Source organism: Miniopterus natalensis, chromosome 1, assembly GCF_054644295.1.
Source record: "Miniopterus natalensis isolate mMinNat1 chromosome 1, mMinNat1.hap1, whole genome shotgun sequence".
Classification (NCBI taxonomy): domain Eukaryota; kingdom Metazoa; phylum Chordata; class Mammalia; order Chiroptera; family Miniopteridae; genus Miniopterus; species Miniopterus natalensis.
Genome location: NC_142081.1, coordinates 23716821 through 23736279, shown reverse-complemented (window position 1 = coordinate 23736279; position 19459 = coordinate 23716821). Strand labels below are relative to the sequence as shown.

General features: G+C 38.8%; 1 protein-coding gene across 1 annotated transcript; it reads right to left on the bottom strand.

Annotated features, from left to right (window-relative positions):
• Nucleotides 1–3472: 3472 nt before the first annotated feature.
• LOC148094046 (cytochrome c oxidase assembly protein COX16 homolog, mitochondrial) lies at nt 3473–18388 on the bottom strand. The gene is made up of 4 exons (XM_087819483.1): nt 18265–18388; nt 15867–15938; nt 6880–6942; nt 3473–3822 (listed from the first exon to the last, which is right to left on the bottom strand). The coding sequence occupies exons 1-4, from the start codon at nt 18331–18333 to the stop codon at nt 3706–3708; spliced, it is 321 nt and encodes a 106-aa protein (XP_087675609.1). The 5' UTR covers nt 18334–18388; the 3' UTR covers nt 3473–3705.
• Nucleotides 18389–19459: the final 1071 nt, after the last annotated feature.

Genomic DNA, 19459 nt, shown 5'->3' with positions numbered 1-19459 from the left:
AAAGTTTGTGAAAAAATGGTATTAATTCTTCTTTTGAATATTTGGTAGAATTCACCAATGAAGCCCTCTGGGTCCGGCCTTTTCTTGTGGGTTTTTAAATACTAATTCAATTCTCTACTTGTTATAGGTCTTTTCAGATTTACATTCCTTCTTAAGTCAGTTTTGGTAGTTTGTGTCTTTCCAAAGACAATAATAGAACATAACTTAGATAATCTAAATTATCTAAGTTATTGGCATATAATTGTTCATAGCATTCCCTTATAGTTCTTTATTTCTCTAGGGTTGCTAGTAGTGTCCCTTTTTCATTCCTGATTTAATAATTTGAGTCTTCTTTCATTTTTTTATCTTGGTAAAACTAAAGCCTTGCCAATTTTGTCTATCTTTTTAAAAACAAAAAACTTTTGGTTTTATTGCTTCAGGTATATTGCAGCTATGTCATCAGGTGCAAGTACGTTAAATACTGTCCTATCTACCTGGAGAACTGACTCCTTTATCCCTCTTTATCCCTGACAGTTTTCCTTGCTCTGAAGTCTGCTTTGCCTGAAATTAAATATTTACTGCTCCCTCCTCCTCCCTTTTTTCCCCTCCTTCCTCCCTTCCCTTTTCTTTCTTCAGTCATGTCTACTCTGTGGATGACCCCACCAAAGGCATTCTTCATTTCTGTTCATTTTTGATTTCTAGAATTTCCTTTTGATTCTTAAAACTTCCATCTCTCTGCTTACATTACCCATCTGTTCTTGCATGTTGTGTACTTTTTCCATTAGCGCTCTAAGCATATTCATCAGATTTTAAATTCTCAGTCTGATAATTCCAACATCCCTGCCATATATGAATCTGATTCTAATGCTTGCCTACTTTCAAACTGTGCTTTTTCTTTTAGTACGTCTTGTAGTTTTTGTTGTTGAGTTGGACATGATACCCAGCTGGACTGGGTAAAAGAAGCTCCAGTGAATAGGCCTTTAATGATGTGGCAGTAATGTGTAGGGGGAGGGTAACATTCTATAATCTTATGATTAAGTCCCAGTCTTTTAGTGATCATGGGCCCCTGGGATGGACCTTCACAACTGCTTCTCAGTCTTCCTCCCGCCACTCCCATTTAGGTGAGAAAGGAAGGCTGGAGTTGGGTGTTTCCCTTGCCCCATTTGGTTAGGCTCTGGTAAAACCCAGTGTGATTTGGCTCTAGCAAAATAAGTTTCCTTTGAGGTGAGGCTTTTGTAAAAGAGAACAGAAGGGGGGGGGGGGGGCCATATTTCTGAATGATTACTTTCCCCTTCCCTGCTGGAAACACAAGGATATTTTTCTCTGATATTCACTGTGAGAACCTGGTGGGCTCCAGGAAGTAAAACACAAAATATGCCCCCAGCCTGGTCTCTTTTTTAACTGCAAGTTAGTCATGCTCAGTCTCTAGTAATTAGTCAATTACCCTTTAAATTATTCCCAGTGGTGGTTTCCCCTCCAGGGAAAGTGTGATTTTCTGTATTTGCCTCAAGTGCTCAGGGTAGTGGTTTTGTCTTGTGACCTTAGTCTCTCACGCACTAAAGAAGTCATGGATTTTCAGTTTTTCAGCTTTTTTCTATGTTAGGATGGCAGTTAAGACTTCCAAGGTTTCTACAATGTTGAACTGGAAACCAGAAATCTATTTTGTTTTTCAAGAAACTGCCAAAACATTTTCTAGACTGATTGTACCATTTATCCTGCCAGCAATGTAAGAGATCTAGTTTTCTACATCCTTGTCAGCATTTGGTATTGTCAATTTTTAAAATTTTAGCTGTTCTAACAGATGTGTAATGATTTATCAATGTAAACAAATTTGTATTTCTCTAATGGCCAGTGATGTCAAACATTCTTTTCATGAGTTTGCCATTCATATATCCTCTTCAGTAAAATGTCTCTTTGTCTTTTGCCCGTTTTCTAATTGGATTGTTTGCTTTTTTTAACCGTTTAGTTTTCAGAGTTCTTTATATATTCTAGATGTGTGTCTTATGTGGCTTACAATATTTTCTGTCTGGGGATTGGCTTTTCATCCTTCCAAAAGGGTCTTTGGAAATCAGAAGTTTTAAATTTGATGAAGTGTCCAATCTATCATGTTTTTCTTTTATGAATTTTTTGGTAAGAACTATATACTAGGTCCCAAAAACTTTGTTTTTTCCTAAAAGTTTTATGCTTTTTACATTTAAATCTGATCCATTTGGAGTTAGATCCTATATAAGGAGTGAAGCTTAAGTAGAGGTTTTATTTTGTTTTGTTTTTGCCTATGAAAACCAATTGCCCCCTCAGATAACTAAGTCTTATGAGTCAGCTCTATCACAAATTATCACCACTAGATAATCAGCTTGCTTTGCTTTTTGCTAACACTGACCCACTGAAAATAGGTATTATTTATTATTTTGTTGTTGCTAATCCTCACCCGAGGATATTTTTTCCATTGCTTTTTAAAGAGAGTGAAAGGGAGGGAGTGAGCGGAAGACAGAGAGAAAGAAAAACACTGATGTGAGAGAAACACATTGACTGGTTGCCTCCTGCATGTGCCCCGATCAGGGCTGGGGATCAACCTGCAACCCAGATACCTGCACTTGACCAGTAATCGAACCCAAGACCCTTTGACACACGGGCTGACACTCGAACCACTGAGCAACACTAGCCAGGGCAAAAATAGGGATTTTGATTGCGGAAGAGGTGGGTGGATTTATAAATTGTTTTGGCAATTAACGTAGGGAAACAAGGCTGAAAAGAAGAAACTGAGTAAAAAAAACTAACTTTCCTCAATTCTACCCTTTTGCCTACCGTTTAGATCACAGCAAATGCTGGCCCTGGCCGGGTAGCTCAGTTGGTTAGAGCGTTGTCCCAATACACCAAGGTTGCGGGTTCAATCCCCGTTCAGGACACATACCAGAAGCAACCATTGGGTAAGTGGAACAACAAATTAATGTTTCTCTCTCTTTCTCTCTCCTCCCCTTCCTCTTTCTCTCTTAAATCAATAAAAAATAAAATAAATAAAATAAATCACAGCACATGCCAAGCTAAAAAATAAACTAGTTAATTTGCATGTCAAGGCATAAAGCATACCTTCAATCAGTGTTTCCCAAACTATAGTCATCTGTGGATTACTTGAATAAATTTGCCATTTCTGCATATAATATGTAATATTCCACGACTTTTGTTTTAACCAGGAAAGTATCATTGTCTTAACCATATTAATGGTATCAATACAATCATTAAGTGATGCTTTGGAAACTGATTAGCATACCATGTGAGGTACTATAAGTAAAGACAAGATTCTTATCAGACTGTGCTCAGTATTATCTATGTAGGTTGATACAACATCTCTGCTTGGTGTTCCTATGAGAATTTGGATCCAGACACTATTCTCATTAGGAATCAGGCTGAAGTGTCAAAATGCTGCCCTGGTGGCTGGGGGAAAAGGAGCATGGCTGTGTATTTGAGAGCGGGAAAAAAGACAGTTGTTAAGCAGCAGTGTTCACATTTTTATTGCGTGTTATAAAACATATGTGGTCAACATCTGTTACTTTCATTTGCAAATGGCAGAGTTGGGAAGCAAAAAACCTGTACCTGATCTTTTAATCATGACTATCTGTCACCAAATTACTCACATCCAGGCTTCTGCAGATCTGGAATTTTCTTTCCACCAGATAGGAGTACGTAGTGCAAATTCAGCTGGTAACATTAAAAAAAAAATCAGCATAGTCAAGCTGTCTTAGTCTTTAAGATTTCTGGACTTCGTCCTTGGAGGAGATCAGGATCTTCCCAAGGCCTGGGTCCTCGAATATTCTTCCAGTCATCAAAAGCAGAATCCTTTATTTTCTATAGAGCCACAAAAATTAAAGTATATATATTAGTGTAGGGGTCCTGTGGCTTTCATTAGGACATCAATGAGCAAGTGAAAAGAATCCAAACGGCCCTCACTTATAATTTTAGTAAATAAATCACTGCATATCAAGCATAACAACTGAAGTGACATATTTCTTAGGATTAGGAATTTTTCTTGCTTGCTATCGATGTAAATGCCCATCTTTTTCCTCATCACAATAAAACGATTAAAGTAAAATTTTAAAAATGTACATGCCTTGTTTTTGAGAGCACAGAGAAAGGGAAGAAGCTAAGAAAACAGAAGTCCAACTCCAAAGGCTGACCCAGCAGAATAATGACCAGCATGCATTAGCAGGAGTGACAGTAGTAAGTGAGAGGAAAAGAACAAAGGTGGAGACCCCGAAGGCTGCTAGAAGGACAAAAACAGACTAAGATGATTTGTCCTGCACCTGAGAAGTGAGCATGGGCTCAAGAATGAAAAGACATCCCCCAGAGCTGCCATGAGCAAAGCCCATTCGGGTAATAAAAACTACTTAGCTACAGTTGGATCACTGTACCTTCCGTCAGTGTGAAATGTCTCCCAGGCATAAGAATAAAGGTAGGATAAAAGGGAAAAACATGAGTGTTTCTTCACCCTTCCAACAGTAACTTCCATTCATCTGCTTTCACTGTTCTAGACTAACTGAGTGAATTAAATAGAAAAAGAGGCTCAGAGAACACAGGATAGCTTATATCCAAAGACAGGGAATAAAAGAAGTTTACCTTGACACTTGGATACTGAGCTTTACTCTTTTACTAATGAGCTGTATAACCTTGGGCGAGTAACTGAAGCCATCTGGGCACTAATTCCCTCATAAGTAATAATAAAAAGGCTGGAACAAATGGTCTACGTGGTTTCTTCAGGTACCAAACTCTACGGTTTCTAAAAGAACTAAAATCCACTCTGAGACAAACCCTCCACAGCATCACTACTGACACAGTACTCATATATTGAGAAGTAGCAAGTTATAGGTTTGAACAAAATAATGGGGAAGTAGTGAATGAAATCATTCTCTAAATTCACTTATAGTTTTACCAGGAGTTTATATTGAATATATATGGATGAACAAAATTTTATTAATTTAATGTGCAAGAAAAAAGTAAATTATTTTCAAGTATAGTTATGAAATCATCCAAAATTATAAAAAGGTTTTAAAAAAAGAATAATAGCCTTCACCCAGATAACATAAGACACACATGCTCAAGAGAATTTAAGAATAATTATTGGATGGGATACAAAGTTGGCAGAACAACTTCATGTAAAAGTGCTCCAGTCTTCAGAGATCTTTGGTGAATAAAAGATTCTCTGTAGAATTCTGCAAAACATGCAGTCGTTGAAGACTAGGCTGTATGAGCCCTAGGTGGGCGAGACCACCTAAGGCTCACTAGTTAACAGCCAACTGCTATAGAACTGATTGTGGAACAGAGTCAAGAAGTGCTGAGGAAAAGCAGTGTCAGTACTGGATTTTCAGCAGTTGTCACAGTGGACTTAATACCTAGTTGCTTCCTTCACAGCCAGCTGAGACACCAAAAAGCTGCTCTTTAGGAATAAGAATGATGTCAAGAGAAAGACCTACTTAAGACTCATCCAACAAAGCTTAAAACTAAGTAAGCTCTGACAAGATCCTTTGGGGAGACAATCTGAACAATGAGACCTACAAAACGGGGTTTAGGAAGCACCAAAGCCTTTCCACAGTTCCTCCCTTATAAAGCACAAAACCAAGTTCAAAATAATCAGCCAATAATTGAACTGCCTGCTAAAAGTTCAAATCTCTTCAATGTATTATTCACAATGTCCACCTTTCAATAAAAAATGACCAAACACACAAAGAAACAGAAAAATACAGGGGTAGGTTTACATAATACAAATAAATACAATAATAAATAAATAATAATAGAAGAAACTGTTTCATGTACACTGTACTTGCAGCTGTCAACCGACTTTTGCCCACCCCTGTATAATTCATAGGTAAAAAATAGAGAGAGACATCGTCCTCCCTCATCACATTCTATGATACAATGTGTAATTTATTAAACTCTCTGATTTATGCTAATCAAATGGGTAGGAAATGACACCTCATTATAATTTTAACTAACATTCCCATTATAAGTTGAGCATCTCTTCAAGTTTAAGAAAGATATTTATTTCCCTTCCTCTGAACTCTTTACAATGCTTCGCCCATGTTCCTACTGACCAACTGAATGGCTGAACTTTTCCATTTTGATTTGTAGATGTTCTTCATATTTCAATGAATTCATCATAATAAAGATAAATATTTTTAGGATTCCTCACTTAACTACTGACTTTATATGCATTTTTTTTTTATTTTTAGGCTGAACTTCTGAATTTTTAATTATGAACTCACCAATCTTTACTTTTAAAGCTTCTGGGTTTGGTATCACATTATTTTATTTTATTTTATTATTTTATTTTATTTTATTATTTTATTTTATTATTTATTTATTTTATTTTTTATTTTATATTTTATTTTATTTTATTTATTTTTTAAAAATATATCTTTATTGATTTCAGAGAGAGGAAAGGAGAGGGAGAGAGAGAGACAGAAACATCAATGATTAGAGAGTCATTGATCGAGCCCACACATCAGGCATGTGCCCTGACCGGGAATCAAACCCCAATCGCCTGGATCCCAGGTCGACGCTCAATGGCTGGGCCACGCCTGGTCGGGCGGTATCACATTATTTTAAATAGGCTTTTTTGACACGAGACCACAAAGAAGAATGTTCATTTTTTTCCTCCTCGGACTTTTAGCATTTTGGGTTTTTATTTGTAAATTCTTGATCCATCTAAAACTTATTCATTTATAGTATATGAAATATACATCCATCTTTGTTTTCTTTTCAATGACTACATAGTTGTCCCAATACCATATAGTTAAGGTAAATGTTTTTTCTGCACTGTTAATCATTGAAGTTTACCTTAAGGCAGACAGAACCAGTCACTGACAGGGAGGATTGTTACAAAAGAAAGACTATATTAACATACTGTACCTCATACTCTGATTCCAGTGACATTTTATTCATTTTCAGTCTTTTTTCTAACTCAGGATCAATCTGTAAAACAGAAAGAGGACCTATACATTATTTAAGTCTGTAGGATTTAATTTTCAATTTAAAGTTATATAAGGGATGGCTAGGATGGTATGGTAGATGACAAACACATGGCAAAATCTCCATCATCCATCACCCATCCATCCATCGAATCGCATAATGATAACTGATGTAGTACTACCACCACCACTACTACTAACAGCAGCTAATGTTTACTGAGGACTTGTTATGTACCAGGCATTTTGACATATAAATACCTCTTTTATCCTCATAAAAACCTAAGGTAAGTATTAGTAGTATGATCACAACTAAGGAAAGTAGGACACAGGGAGTTTGAATAATTTGTCAAAGAGGCAGAACTTTGCTCTGAACCTTGGCCCTCTGCCTGCATGCTATTCACCGCCACCCTAAATTATGTTATTACACAAAAATGTTATGCTAATAAATAGAATGCTGCTCTTGAAAACAAAAAAGAACACCTTCCATGTACCGAAAACAAAGAAGTATCTACGAAAAAATCAGACAGGATTCCACAGTGGTGCCGTATTACCTGTGCATGGCAAAGTCTTTAGGAAAGAAGAATGTGATTGCTGAAATTAATAAACCAACAACAACAAAATCCAAATTAAATTAAATGGGATAGCTGAATAGTGACTGAACACAGCAACCAAATTAGTGCACTAGAAATACAACCTGAGGATTTCACTAGAATGATGCACAAAGAGATGGGATGAATGAAAGGTGTATTATGAAAGCTAGATCCAAAAGTTCCAACATGTCTATTAGGGGTTTCAGAAACAGACAGTGAAAAGAATGGAATAAGGGCAATAAATAATTAATCAGTAATTAAAAAGAAATGAATCCTTAGACTGAAAGAACACAATAAAAAATACCCACAACAAAACAAAAAAAGCCCATCTTAAGTAATAGCAAAACTTTAGAATATTAAGGATAAAAAGAAAATCTCAAAAGAAAAATAAGATGAAAAGACAGATTACTTACCAAAGGGATGAGAATTAGAAAAAAAACCTCAATTTTAAATGCTAAAATAAAATGAAACTATTCTTCAATGTTGATTATGGAGAGATTATTCTGAACCTCAGTTTTACTTTTACTATATTCTTATTTCTTCCTCCTTGGCTTCTACTTGATTGAGGTTTTCTCTATCGCTGTTTTGAGTGGTAGAAATACATATAAACATATCAATAATTCCAGTAAATATTGAATTTCATCTATTAAATATTTTTCTGACTGAAATTTTTAGAAATCCAGCTATATACTATACTATTTATGAGAAATGTACTTAAAAAATAAAAGCACAAGGTTGAAGACAGAAGGTTACAAAAATGATACAACACAAAAAATACTAGTGGGGGTGGATATTCAATACATAGCTATATATATAGTTTATATATACATAAAATATATAAAATATTTTTATACTTTTGTACATAAATTATATATACACATACACTTATATATATTTTAATCCTCACCTGAGGAGTGAGGATATTTTTTTCCATTGATTTTAGAGAGAGTGGAAGGGAAGGTGGGAGGGGGACAGAGCGAGAAATGACGATGTGACACAGACACACGGACTGGATGCTTCCCACACGCACCCCAACCAGTGGCGGGGACTGCAACTCAGGTACCTGCCCTTGACAAGAATCAAACCCTTGATCCTCTGAAGGACAGGCTGATGCTCTAAGCACTGAGCAACGCCAGCCAGGGACATACCAATATTTTTTTTAACTTACCTTTATTGTTGTAAGTATTACAAATGTCCCCTTTTCCCCCCATTGACCCCTTCCACCCTGTACCCCTCCCTCCAGGCCTTCAACCCCACTACTGTCTGTGTCCATGGGTTATACACATAAAGTCTAATGTTAATCTCTCACCACCCACCCCTGCCTTCCCTCTGAGATTCTTCAGTCTTCCATGCTTCTATGTCTCTGGATCTACTTTATTCATCAGTTTATTTTGTTCATTAGATTTCACATGAGTAAGATCATGTGACACTTGTCCTTCTCCGACTGGCTTATTTCCTTTAGCATGATATTCTCCAAGTCTCACCATGCTGTCTCTAAGGGTAAGGGATCCTTCTTTTTTACGGCTGCATAGTATTTCATTATGTAAATGTCCGAGAAGATGCTTGATATAATTTCAATCTTCTTGAACTTGTAGAGACTTGTTTCGTGTCCTAACATGTAGTCTATCTTTGAGATGTCCCATGTGCACTGAGGAGAATGCCTATTCTGCAGCTCTGAAGTGGAATGTTCTGTAAATGTCAATTAAATCCATCTAATCTAGTGTGTCATTTAGAGTCACTGTTTCCTTGTTGATTTTTTTGCCTGGAAGATCTATCCAGTGAAGTCAGTGGGGTGTTAAAGTCCCCTACTATGACTGTACTGCTGTCAACCTCTCCTTTAAAGTCCTCCAGAAGGTTTTTTGGGTTTTTTTCCAGCCTGTTGTGAGCCTTTTGTTCCGAGGTGGGTCTCTTGTAGACAGCACATATTTAGGTCTTGTTTTCTTATCCATTCAGCTATCCTATGTCTTTTGATTAGGACATTTAACCCATTTATATTTAAGATTATTATTGATAGGTACTTATCTGTTGCCATTTTATTTCTTTAGGCCTATGTTTCTCATTCTCTCTATTCCAACTTCTTATTACAGCAGTCCCTTTAACATTTCCTGCAGTGCTGGTTTGCTGGTGATCTACTCCTTTAGCCTTTATTTGTCTGGAAAGCTCTTTATTTCACCATCTATTTTGAATGATAGCCTTGCTGGATAGAACAGTCTTGGATTCAGATCACTGTTTTGCATTACCTTCAATACTTCATGCCATTCCCTTCTGGCCTGTAGGCTTTCTGATGAGAAATCATCTGACAGCCTTAGGGGAGCTCCTTTGTATGTAACAGATTGCTTTTCTCTTGCTCCCTTTAATATTCTCTCTTTGTCCTGAATTTTTGGCATTTTAATTATGATGTGTGTTGGCTTGGGCCTCTTTTGGTTCTTCTTGCTTGGGACTCTCTGTGCCTGCTGAACTTGTGTGACTTTTTCCTTGACCAGGTTAGGGAAGTTTTCTGCCACTAGTTCTTCAAACAGGTTCTCTAACCCTTGCTTACTTACTTTTGACCTCTTCTGGCACTTCTACGATGCAGATATTGTTGCGTTTAATGCTGTCCCACAGCTCCCTTAAACTGTAGTCCTGTTTTTTAATTGTTTTTTCTTTTGGGTTCTCTAATTGAGTGATTCTTTCTACCGTCTTCTAATTTGCTGATTCAATCCTCAGCTTCCCCTAATCTGCTGTTCATTCCTTCCATGTTCATGTTTTCTTTATTTCTATGTCATTCTTAATTTCCTTCATAGTTTCTATATCTTTTTTCATGTAATTGAGTATCTTTATGATCAGTATTCTGAACTCTGTATCTGATAGATTGCTTATCTCCATTTCATTTGGCTCTTTTTCTGGAGACTTATTCTTTCATTTGGGGCTTGTATTTTGTCTCCCCATTTTGGCTGCCTGTTTGGATTTGTTTCTATGGATTAGGTAGATCTGCTAGGACTCCCAGGCTTTGGGATGGTCTCTGGTGTAGGCCAATGTCAGATGCTCTTTGTGACTGGCCTTGAGTACCCTGCTTGAAGTTTCCCACACTTCACAGCTTCTTGTTCCTTCTGCTGGGGATGAGTGTGTTTGGACAGGACCAAGATGGGTACCAAGGTCTGCTTTTCCAAGCCCTGGGTCCAGAAGGAAATCAGGGAGACACCCAAAGTACCCAGAGGCTGTTATTCAGTTTCTTAATGAGCCTCAGGCTATAGAAACTACACAGGGTGGGGCCAGAGGTTTTCCAACAGGGTGGGGCAACTGCTTCCTCCCCAGGCAGAAGCTGCTTGGAAGGTAAATTTCTGCCTGAGAAAGAAGTCCTCTGCCTTATGGGGGAATGACTCAGCACCGGAATCCAGATGGCTGCCCTCTGAGCTCTACTCCCCCAACCAGCCCCCCTGGATTCTCCTCACACTGCTCTAGTCCACTCTGCCTCTGCCAGAGCCCAAGGTGAGTGGCTGCACACAAAAGTTTGTGTGTTGGCCCTTTAAGAGGATGCCTGCATTTCCAGCCACCTCTCCCTGGCACACAGAAACCCTGCTGCTTTTCATAGCCAGATGTTATGTGGGTACCTTTCTCAGTCCTGGTGCTCTGGGCTGGGAACCCAGTTTGGAGTTAGGCCCCAGAGTTCTCAGTGGGAACCGCCCACAGCTGAGATATCCCTCTGAACCTTCAGCTGCTGCCTGTGGGAGCCCGGCCAGCCCTCTCGCACCTCCACACTTCCTACCAGTCTCTATGTGGTCTCCACTTTTCATCCTTGATTATGCCGGTGCTCCCCAGCTAGTCTTCAGTTGCAGTTGATTATTCAGGGTGGTTTTTCTGGATTTTAGTTGTAATTCCAGTTTGGTCCTGGGAGAGCTTCAGTGTAGCTTCCACTCAATCTGCTGCCATCTTGGATCTCTCCATAGCAATATTTTTAATGGACAAAAGTTTCAAGGAAAACAGCATCAAAAAGGAACATTTTATATTCATAAATGGAACAAATTTTCAAGATGATGTTAGAATTATAAAATATTACATGACTACATCGCTTTGAAATTTACACAGCAAAATATATAAAAATATAAGTAATACACAAAACATATTAGAGGAGCTTAATATATCTTTCCGAGAAAGTAACAGATCAAGTAAATTATAAACACGTATGACTTTTGAAGATATGAGTAAAATAATTACGTTCTTTCTAATAGGTCTATACAGAATTTTGAGCCCAGCAAATTTAGATTGCCATCATCCCCTCAAATGTACACATTAACCTGGAATAATTGCCCCGACTCCCCAAACATCCTTCTTTACCTGAAGATGGTATTTAAGGAGATGGCTTGGAACATTTTGGGGGAGCGTTTTACTAAGTTTTTCTGGGTATCTCCCATGTATATAGGAGGTATACATATTATTAAACTTCTGTTTGTTTTTCTCTTGTTAATCTGTCTTTTATTACAGGCAGAATCTCAGCCAAGAACCTAGCAGGGTAAAGGGAAAATTATATCTCCTCCCCTACAGTTGATGAATCACTCTGAAAAATACTTTGGAAATTACATACATACCCTACAACCTTTAGTTGTACTTGTGCAACAAAAGAAATAGACAAGAATGTTCAGAACAGCATTACTTTCAGTAGGCAAACTGCAAATCAACCCAAATGTCTGTCAATGGTAAAATGGATAAATAAAAAATGGTAACACTTAGTGGAATACCATATAGCAATGAAAGAATCATGGGGTCAGCAAGTATGGCCCAAATCTAGTGTAAAAATTCATGAAAAGAAACCTGATTTCAAATCAAGTTGGGAGGAACTCTCATGATCTACATTGATCATGAAGCCCAACAGGAACAACTCTTTGTTTATAATAGCTCTCCCAGCTTCCTCTTCTCCCAAACTCAAGTTCTTTTTTGCATATTTTGTAGTATGCTCTGTTTTGGTTCTTTAACTCCCTAATCCAGCTGTACGTGTCCTTCCATCTGTCATTAAAATAACAATCATTTAGCTTTCTTTTTTGGTGATGTCTGGATCATACTGGCATTGGTACTGTAATTTTTCTCATTTTTATTATCTGAATCTTAGGAAACCTGGTCACTGTACTTGTAATGTTAAAAATTAAACCAGCACTAATTCCTCGCAAAGTACAACAGACAAAGCCAAAAACACACACACACACCAAAAAAAAAACTGGTAATGCTCAGGATTACAACACACTTAACTGCACACTTATATCGTATTACTTGGCATGAAGCAACAATGGATGATATATTATTGTGAATCCATGGCTGTCAGCATTAAGAATCAGGAGATAAAAGAGCAATGGCCACTAAGGCAGGAAGAGAAACTATGTCATATCTATTTCATACTGAAATTGAAAGCTACTGCTTTCAGTTTATTTTCTTAGCCCATTTCATGGTTTCTATTTTTTCTTTTCCAATTAAAAAAACGTATTCTTAATTATAGTTCACACACACAGTATATTAGTTTCTGCTCTACAACATAGCGATTCAACATTTACATACCTTACAAATCGATCACCACAATAAGTCCAGTAACCATCTGTCACCATATATAGTTATTACAATATTATTAGGATCTCATGGCTAGGTGGGCCAGGGTATTCTAAAATTCTAGAAAACTCTGTTCCTTATACTTTGCATCACATCCCTGTGTCGTCTCATGGTTTCTATACTTCCTTTTCAACCTTCTACACACATGACTGAAAAGCAGGAAATTTTGTGTCCTGGGAAGCTGGACTTTCAGTCCTAAAATCAGAATAGTTCCAGGCAAACTAAGATGGTTGGTTACCCTGAATCAATGCCACCTTTCTCTACCCATGTCAAAACTTCTCAACTCAACTTATCCTCTCTTGCTTCTTCTCAATCAAATTTGTCCTCTTAACCCCACTTTTGACCCCCTCTTGAATTCAACCTCAGCAATCTCGCTCTCTTGACTCCCCCTTGATCTCAACTTCTCAAACCTTGTAACACCTGTCAACCTCAACCAATCTTATCCTTAGTCCCTCTCAAATTTAGTTCACCTCATCCTCTCTACCCTGTTTGAGCACAACCTCACTCAATGACTCGACTTTATCTCAGTTTAACTTCTCAACTTCAAACAACCTAGTCTTCTAAATCTCAGGTCCTGCTCTCTGATCCTTCTCACCTGAACTGTCCTCTCAGCCTCCTTCCACAGACCTTGACCAACCATACCTCTCAACCTTACTCTCTTGACTTCAATCAACCTCTTTCTCTCAACTTTACCTAATTTTGTTCTCTTTACTTTAACCCCATCTTCTAGATCCCCCGTTATCCCAATCTCCTTCATTCTCTCTCCTTAACTTACCACCACCATTTATCCAATCCTCAAAACCAAACATCAAGTCATCGGAGATTTATTCATATTTTTATATTATGTATATCACATTAATCATCAAATACTATGTTTGCTGCTAAACTTTTTTCTGGAACCCATTTATTTCTCACTATCTTCATTGCACATTTTATTTCAGATTCCATTATTGTTCATCTATACTACTGTCAAAGCATCTGAATAGGTCTCTTTGCCTCCAGTTAAAACAATCTCTTCCTTACTATCTTGCTCCCCCAAACACCATCCACCCTGTACTATGCTGCCAAAGAGATATTTCTAAAATGAAAATCTGACCATATACTTAATACTCCCTCTGTTATAGAATATTAATCATTTCCCCCATTTAGCTCTTACTCGTTCTTAAAACCTGAATTCAAAGGTTGACACCTCTAGCAAACCTTCCAAATACCCCATTCCCAAATCTAATCTGTATGCCTCTATTTGAAGTTCTAGTAATGTTTTATGCAAAATTCTAATATAGCATTTTCCTGGGCACTGTTATATGTTTGGGTACATGTTCACATTTAGATATCTTCCAGCTGCAATTATGCCATAAGCTTTGTAAGAATCAGTTTCTTAAATCTTTATCTGTAGGATCTAATACATGATAAACATATGACAACTATTCAATTATTTTTCAAATATATACGTGTTATCCTACTTCCAAAGGTCAGATTATTACAACTTTCATCTTAAAGCAAAACGGAAAAGAATTCCTCAATAAAATAATTGGGATGTGCCCTGGCCCGAGTTCCCAAGTGGTTAGAGCACTGGCCCACACACCAAAGGGTCTCGGGTTCAACTCCCAGTCAAGGGCATGTACCTGCGTTGCGGGTTCACTCCCTGGCCCTGGTTGAGGCAGGTGTGGGAGGTAACCAATCCACGTGTCTCTCTCATATCGATGCTTCTCTCTCTCTCCCTTCATCCCTCCCTCCCTTCCAGTCTCTCTGAAAAGCAATGGAAAAAATATCCTCAGGTGAGGATTAACAACAACAAAAATTGGGATGCTAACAGATCTTTTAACTCAATTGATAATTGCCCTATTCCCTTATAGAAACCATTGTACCATATTCTTTTAAAATGTAATATTCATTCTAATACCTATTGTCTTTGAGACTAGCTGGAGTTGGTGTTTCTCTTAAACCATAAAATTAACTGAGCAAATTGAATAGGCCTTTGATACTCTTTACTTTAGCACCCATGTTACTGAGATCTGCTAATGAAATTTATCTATTACTCGGAGAAAAACAAATATCAGATGTGTGCCACACACAAAAACTACCTACTTCTCAATCAACCAGAATTCTTGTGTAACACTTGACTTGAATTTGACAGTAATTGGGTAATCACTGAGGGTGGGAATACTAGCTCTACCCTCAGTAGTCATATGACCTTAGGCAAGTTACTTAAGCTCTCTGGGCTTCAGTGTCCTCACCTATAAAATAAAGACAACCATATAGATATGAACCAGTACAGTCTTCCACAAAGGGATACTTATAAAAAGATAAGTATAACTATTTATAATGAAAAATAATTTTTCTTTCTTTTACTATAAGTTACTAAAGATGCACTACAATATAATTCATAAAATTACTGGTATTCATGTGAAATAGCTAATTTAAAACTGAAGTAATAAAACGGAGTGAAATTGTTGTCCCATGTTCTTTAGTCCCTTCTAAATCCTAAAAGCAACTACATCAGAGCACATGTTGTGGCAAAAAAGCTAACAATATTGCAAATTTTCTAGTGAATAGGAGAAAAATTACTAAACTCTTCACATTTCCTGATTCATTTCCATGTGATCATTAGTGTTGTTATAAAGAGTAAGAAAGAGCCCAATCATCATATATCAGTCCTGAAAGGCTAGACAAGACTCAGACTGCTTAGTATGCTGAGTATACACATCTCCTAAACCGGAACATACATATACACAGACACATGTCAAACTCCAATTACAGTTCTTACTTTAATCTTCACAGCATCATAACGGATTTGTGAAAACTCACGAAGACCAAAAGAACCTCCAACAATCAACAGCTGAAACAAAGAAAGGAAACAATTAAACAAAACAGAAGGGCAGAATTCAGTCTACTGATAGATTACTAATCTAAATGCCCCAACAGCGATAGATTATACAAAATCTTATAGATTATTTTTCCTGGTTAATTACCATTCACCTTTCAGAACAGGTGCTTTATATACTGTCACTGGGAAACATTTTAGCACATTACCAAATACCAAAATCAGTACTCCACACTTGTACCTGACCTTATGGTTTAAGTATCATCACAAGCATTTTATTAGTTCATCCTTACAAAAGACGTGTGAGCTAAAGAAAAAATCCATTTAATAGATGACTTGTCCATGATCACAATGGATAACGCCAGGAATAAAATTCTGGCCTTGTTTCTTCAAGACCAGAATTCTTTCAATTTTATATTTTACAAAATAAGCCAATGGAAGAGCATTTTTCTCCACTTCCTTAGCAAGTGACAAAAGAATCTCAGGGAATATGCCATATCCCTCAGTATATGGTCAATCTTAAAAGAGCCCTCGAATTGTCATTGTTGCTTTATCATCCCATCAATAATCTAATGGGCTTTAATTCCTAATCCTAAAGCTGCAAAAGTCTAACAGTTGGAAAAACATTAAGTTTAATCCCTATCTTCCTTTCTATATCAATATATTAATATTACCAATTAAAGAAATACAATGCCCTAGCCAGTTTGGCTCAGTGGTTAGAGTGTCAGCCCTAGGACTGAAGGGTCCTGGGCTCTATCCCTGCCCTGGTCAGGGCAGGTGCAGGAGGCAACCAATTGATGTGTCTCTCTCACATGAATGTTTCTTTCTCTATTTCTGTCTCCTTTCCACTCTCTCTGAAAAGCAATGGAACAAATATCCTCAGGTGAGGATAAAAAAAAAAAAACACAAAAAGACATAAAACATCATGAAATATAAAAATTTATCATTTTGAAGTTGGAATATCAAAAAAACCTTGAGACTACAAATTTCAAAACCCAATAAACCTGACCACATAAAAATGTAAAACATCTATCCCAACAAATACATGAAATTAAAACAACATAAATCAAAATACAACAAATCAGGTACATATCTGTGATTTATAAGCAGCTAATATTTGCAATGTTAATATGTGAGAATTCCTTGTAAAATGAAATAATTTTTGTCTCTTAGTTTCAATGCAAAGACACACCCCTGGTTTTCCTAACTCCTTCTCAGTTTCCCTCTATTTATTCCTCACCTTTCCAAGTTTCATACCTCTTCTACCTATTCACAACCAACACTGAGTCCCTAGGTGAAGTCTTCCAGTTCCATGGATTTAAATGTAGCCTCTATAACCTAACAGCCTCCAAGTGTACATTTTCAACAGGAAATAGCCCCCTGAACTAAAGATCTGCCTTCCTACTGGGCATCTCCACTTAAAAGTCTAGCAAGAATATACAAATTAACATTTTTTTAAAAAGCCTTCTGATTTTTACCCCAACACTCTTTCTACCCCAACCTGCCCCTAATCACTAACTAGTTCACATCCCGGAAAATGTCGATTACTTTCATCCAATTGCTCAAGCCAACTTCTTTAGTCATCTTTAGCTCCTCTCATTCCTATCTCACATCTAACCCATTCCGGAGTTGTCACCTCTACTTTTCAAAATATTTCTTGAATCTGACAATTTCTGACCATATCGTTTCCTAATACTGTAGTCCAGGCCACTATCATCTCTTTCCTGGAGCACTGTCATCACGGTACCCACATGTTACTTGGGGGGGGGGGGGGGGGTCTGGTCTTTGTCCTGGGTTCCTGGGAGGGAGCTGCTAACTCGGAATTTCCTGAGTGCTTTAAAAATATAAACATCGACCTTTCGAGGGCCGCTACGATGTGGCAGGCGCCGCGCTAAACACTCAATTCACAAGGTTTTACTTAACAACAACCCTGGAAGAATTAAGCCAGTTCACAAACTAGGAAGCTGAAACATGGAGATGCCCGCAACCGTACAGTTACATTAAGCAAATCCGTCTAGTTCCAGAGACCCGGGCCACCGCCAAGCTGTAGAGGCGCGGGGCGGGGTGTTTAGTGATCATTCAGGTTTGGAGTAAAATCTGGTTCCTGCGTCGCTCTCGGAAGCACCACGGAAGGTAGGAGGAGGGGCCTCGAGATCCCACTACCCGGAGAAGACTAGAAATAGGGCTGCCTGAAAGCTCCCAACCTACCCCAGCCCCTTCCTAGCCCGGGCATCAGTTCCCCGCCTCTCGAGCTACAGGTACCCCGCGGTCTCCATCCGGCCAAACTTGAGGTCCCACCCCTTCCGCAATCCCGCCCCCACACTTTTTCTCCAGCACTCACCAGCATGGGGACCCCGTAGCGAAGGGTCTTGCTCTTGCGCAAGGCGCGCGTCGTCGCGCGTGTAAACATGACAGAACTCTCCGACCCGCCCGCGCACCCGGCCAAGCAGGCCCCGCGCGGCCCCCCAAGTCTCAGCGGCCCAGGCCCCCTCCCAGACCAGGACGTCCTAGGCGCGTCCCCTTCCCTCAGCCTCCGGCCGCTCGTCCGCTCCGGCCAGGCCTCCGCCAGGCAAAAGCAATCGAGTCATCGTAACACACTCGCGCGGCCGCCCGGAAACCGAGCGTCAGAAGTTTGGTTCCGCAGGCCGGCTTGCTACAGGGACTTAGGGGTTTCAGTCGCCTTGGTGCTCGTCCTCCAGCCGTCTGGTGACCGGTACCGCCCACGCTCTGGGTCTTGACCGGCGTCTTCTTAAGACAGTGCCTAGGACGTAGCCGCTCGATAAAGTCAGCTAAAGAAAAAATAAAGTTGGAGATAGTTTCTATAGCTATTTAAATGGCGGATGGGGCCCGGCCGGGCGTGGCTCAGTGGTTAAGCGTCGACCTGGGATCCAGGCGATGAGGGTTCGATTCCCGGTCAGAGCACATGCTCGGGTTGTGGGCTGCAGCCGATCAGTGACACTCTAATCATTGATGTTTCTCTCTCTCTCTCTCTCCCCCTCCCTTCCTCTCTCTGAAAGCAATAAAGATGTATTTAAATAAATAAGTAAATAAATAAATGTGGGATGGGAAGTTGACCAGCTTAATAGAGATTTTGAGAAATAAATCGCCACAAAAGATTAGGCTGAATGGTAATCAGTATAGTATCTTGCTAATCACTGAACCTTTAATGCTAATGCTTTTACTATGAAATAGCCTATACTCTTCATTTATGAATGTCAGTTCCTCACTCATTCAAACTATGTAGCACATCTTTATGTGGATCATTAGAAGGCTCCAGGAACACAAAGATGAAAAGAGGTGATCCCTGCCTTAAAGATGCTGGCAGTCTAATGGGCACACAAGTGAACATGGGTCTAACTGCTGTGAGAGCTCAGGAAACAGCCCCCATGTGCCATTTACCAGGGCGAGTCAGAGAAAGCCTCACCTACCAAGAACTACATAGTCACTCCAACTTTCTCAGCAAGGAATTTGAGGCCCTTTGTGATATGACTTTGGCCTGCCTTTTCTGCCACTTTTCCTCATCCGCTCCATACTCC

Coding starts and splice junctions, on each gene's coding strand:
- LOC148094046 (XM_087819483.1), bottom strand. CDS start 18,333: ATGTTTACACGCGCGACGACGCGCGCCTTGCGCAAGAGCAAGACCCTT. Junction 6,943..15,866: donor ATGATGCTGTGAAGATTAAA/GTAAGAACTGTA, acceptor TCTGTTTTACAG/ATTGATCCTGAGTTAGAAAA. Junction 3,823..6,879: donor CACTGGAATCAGAGTATGAG/GTACAGTATGTT, acceptor GTGGCTCTATAG/AAAATAAAGGATTCTGCTTT.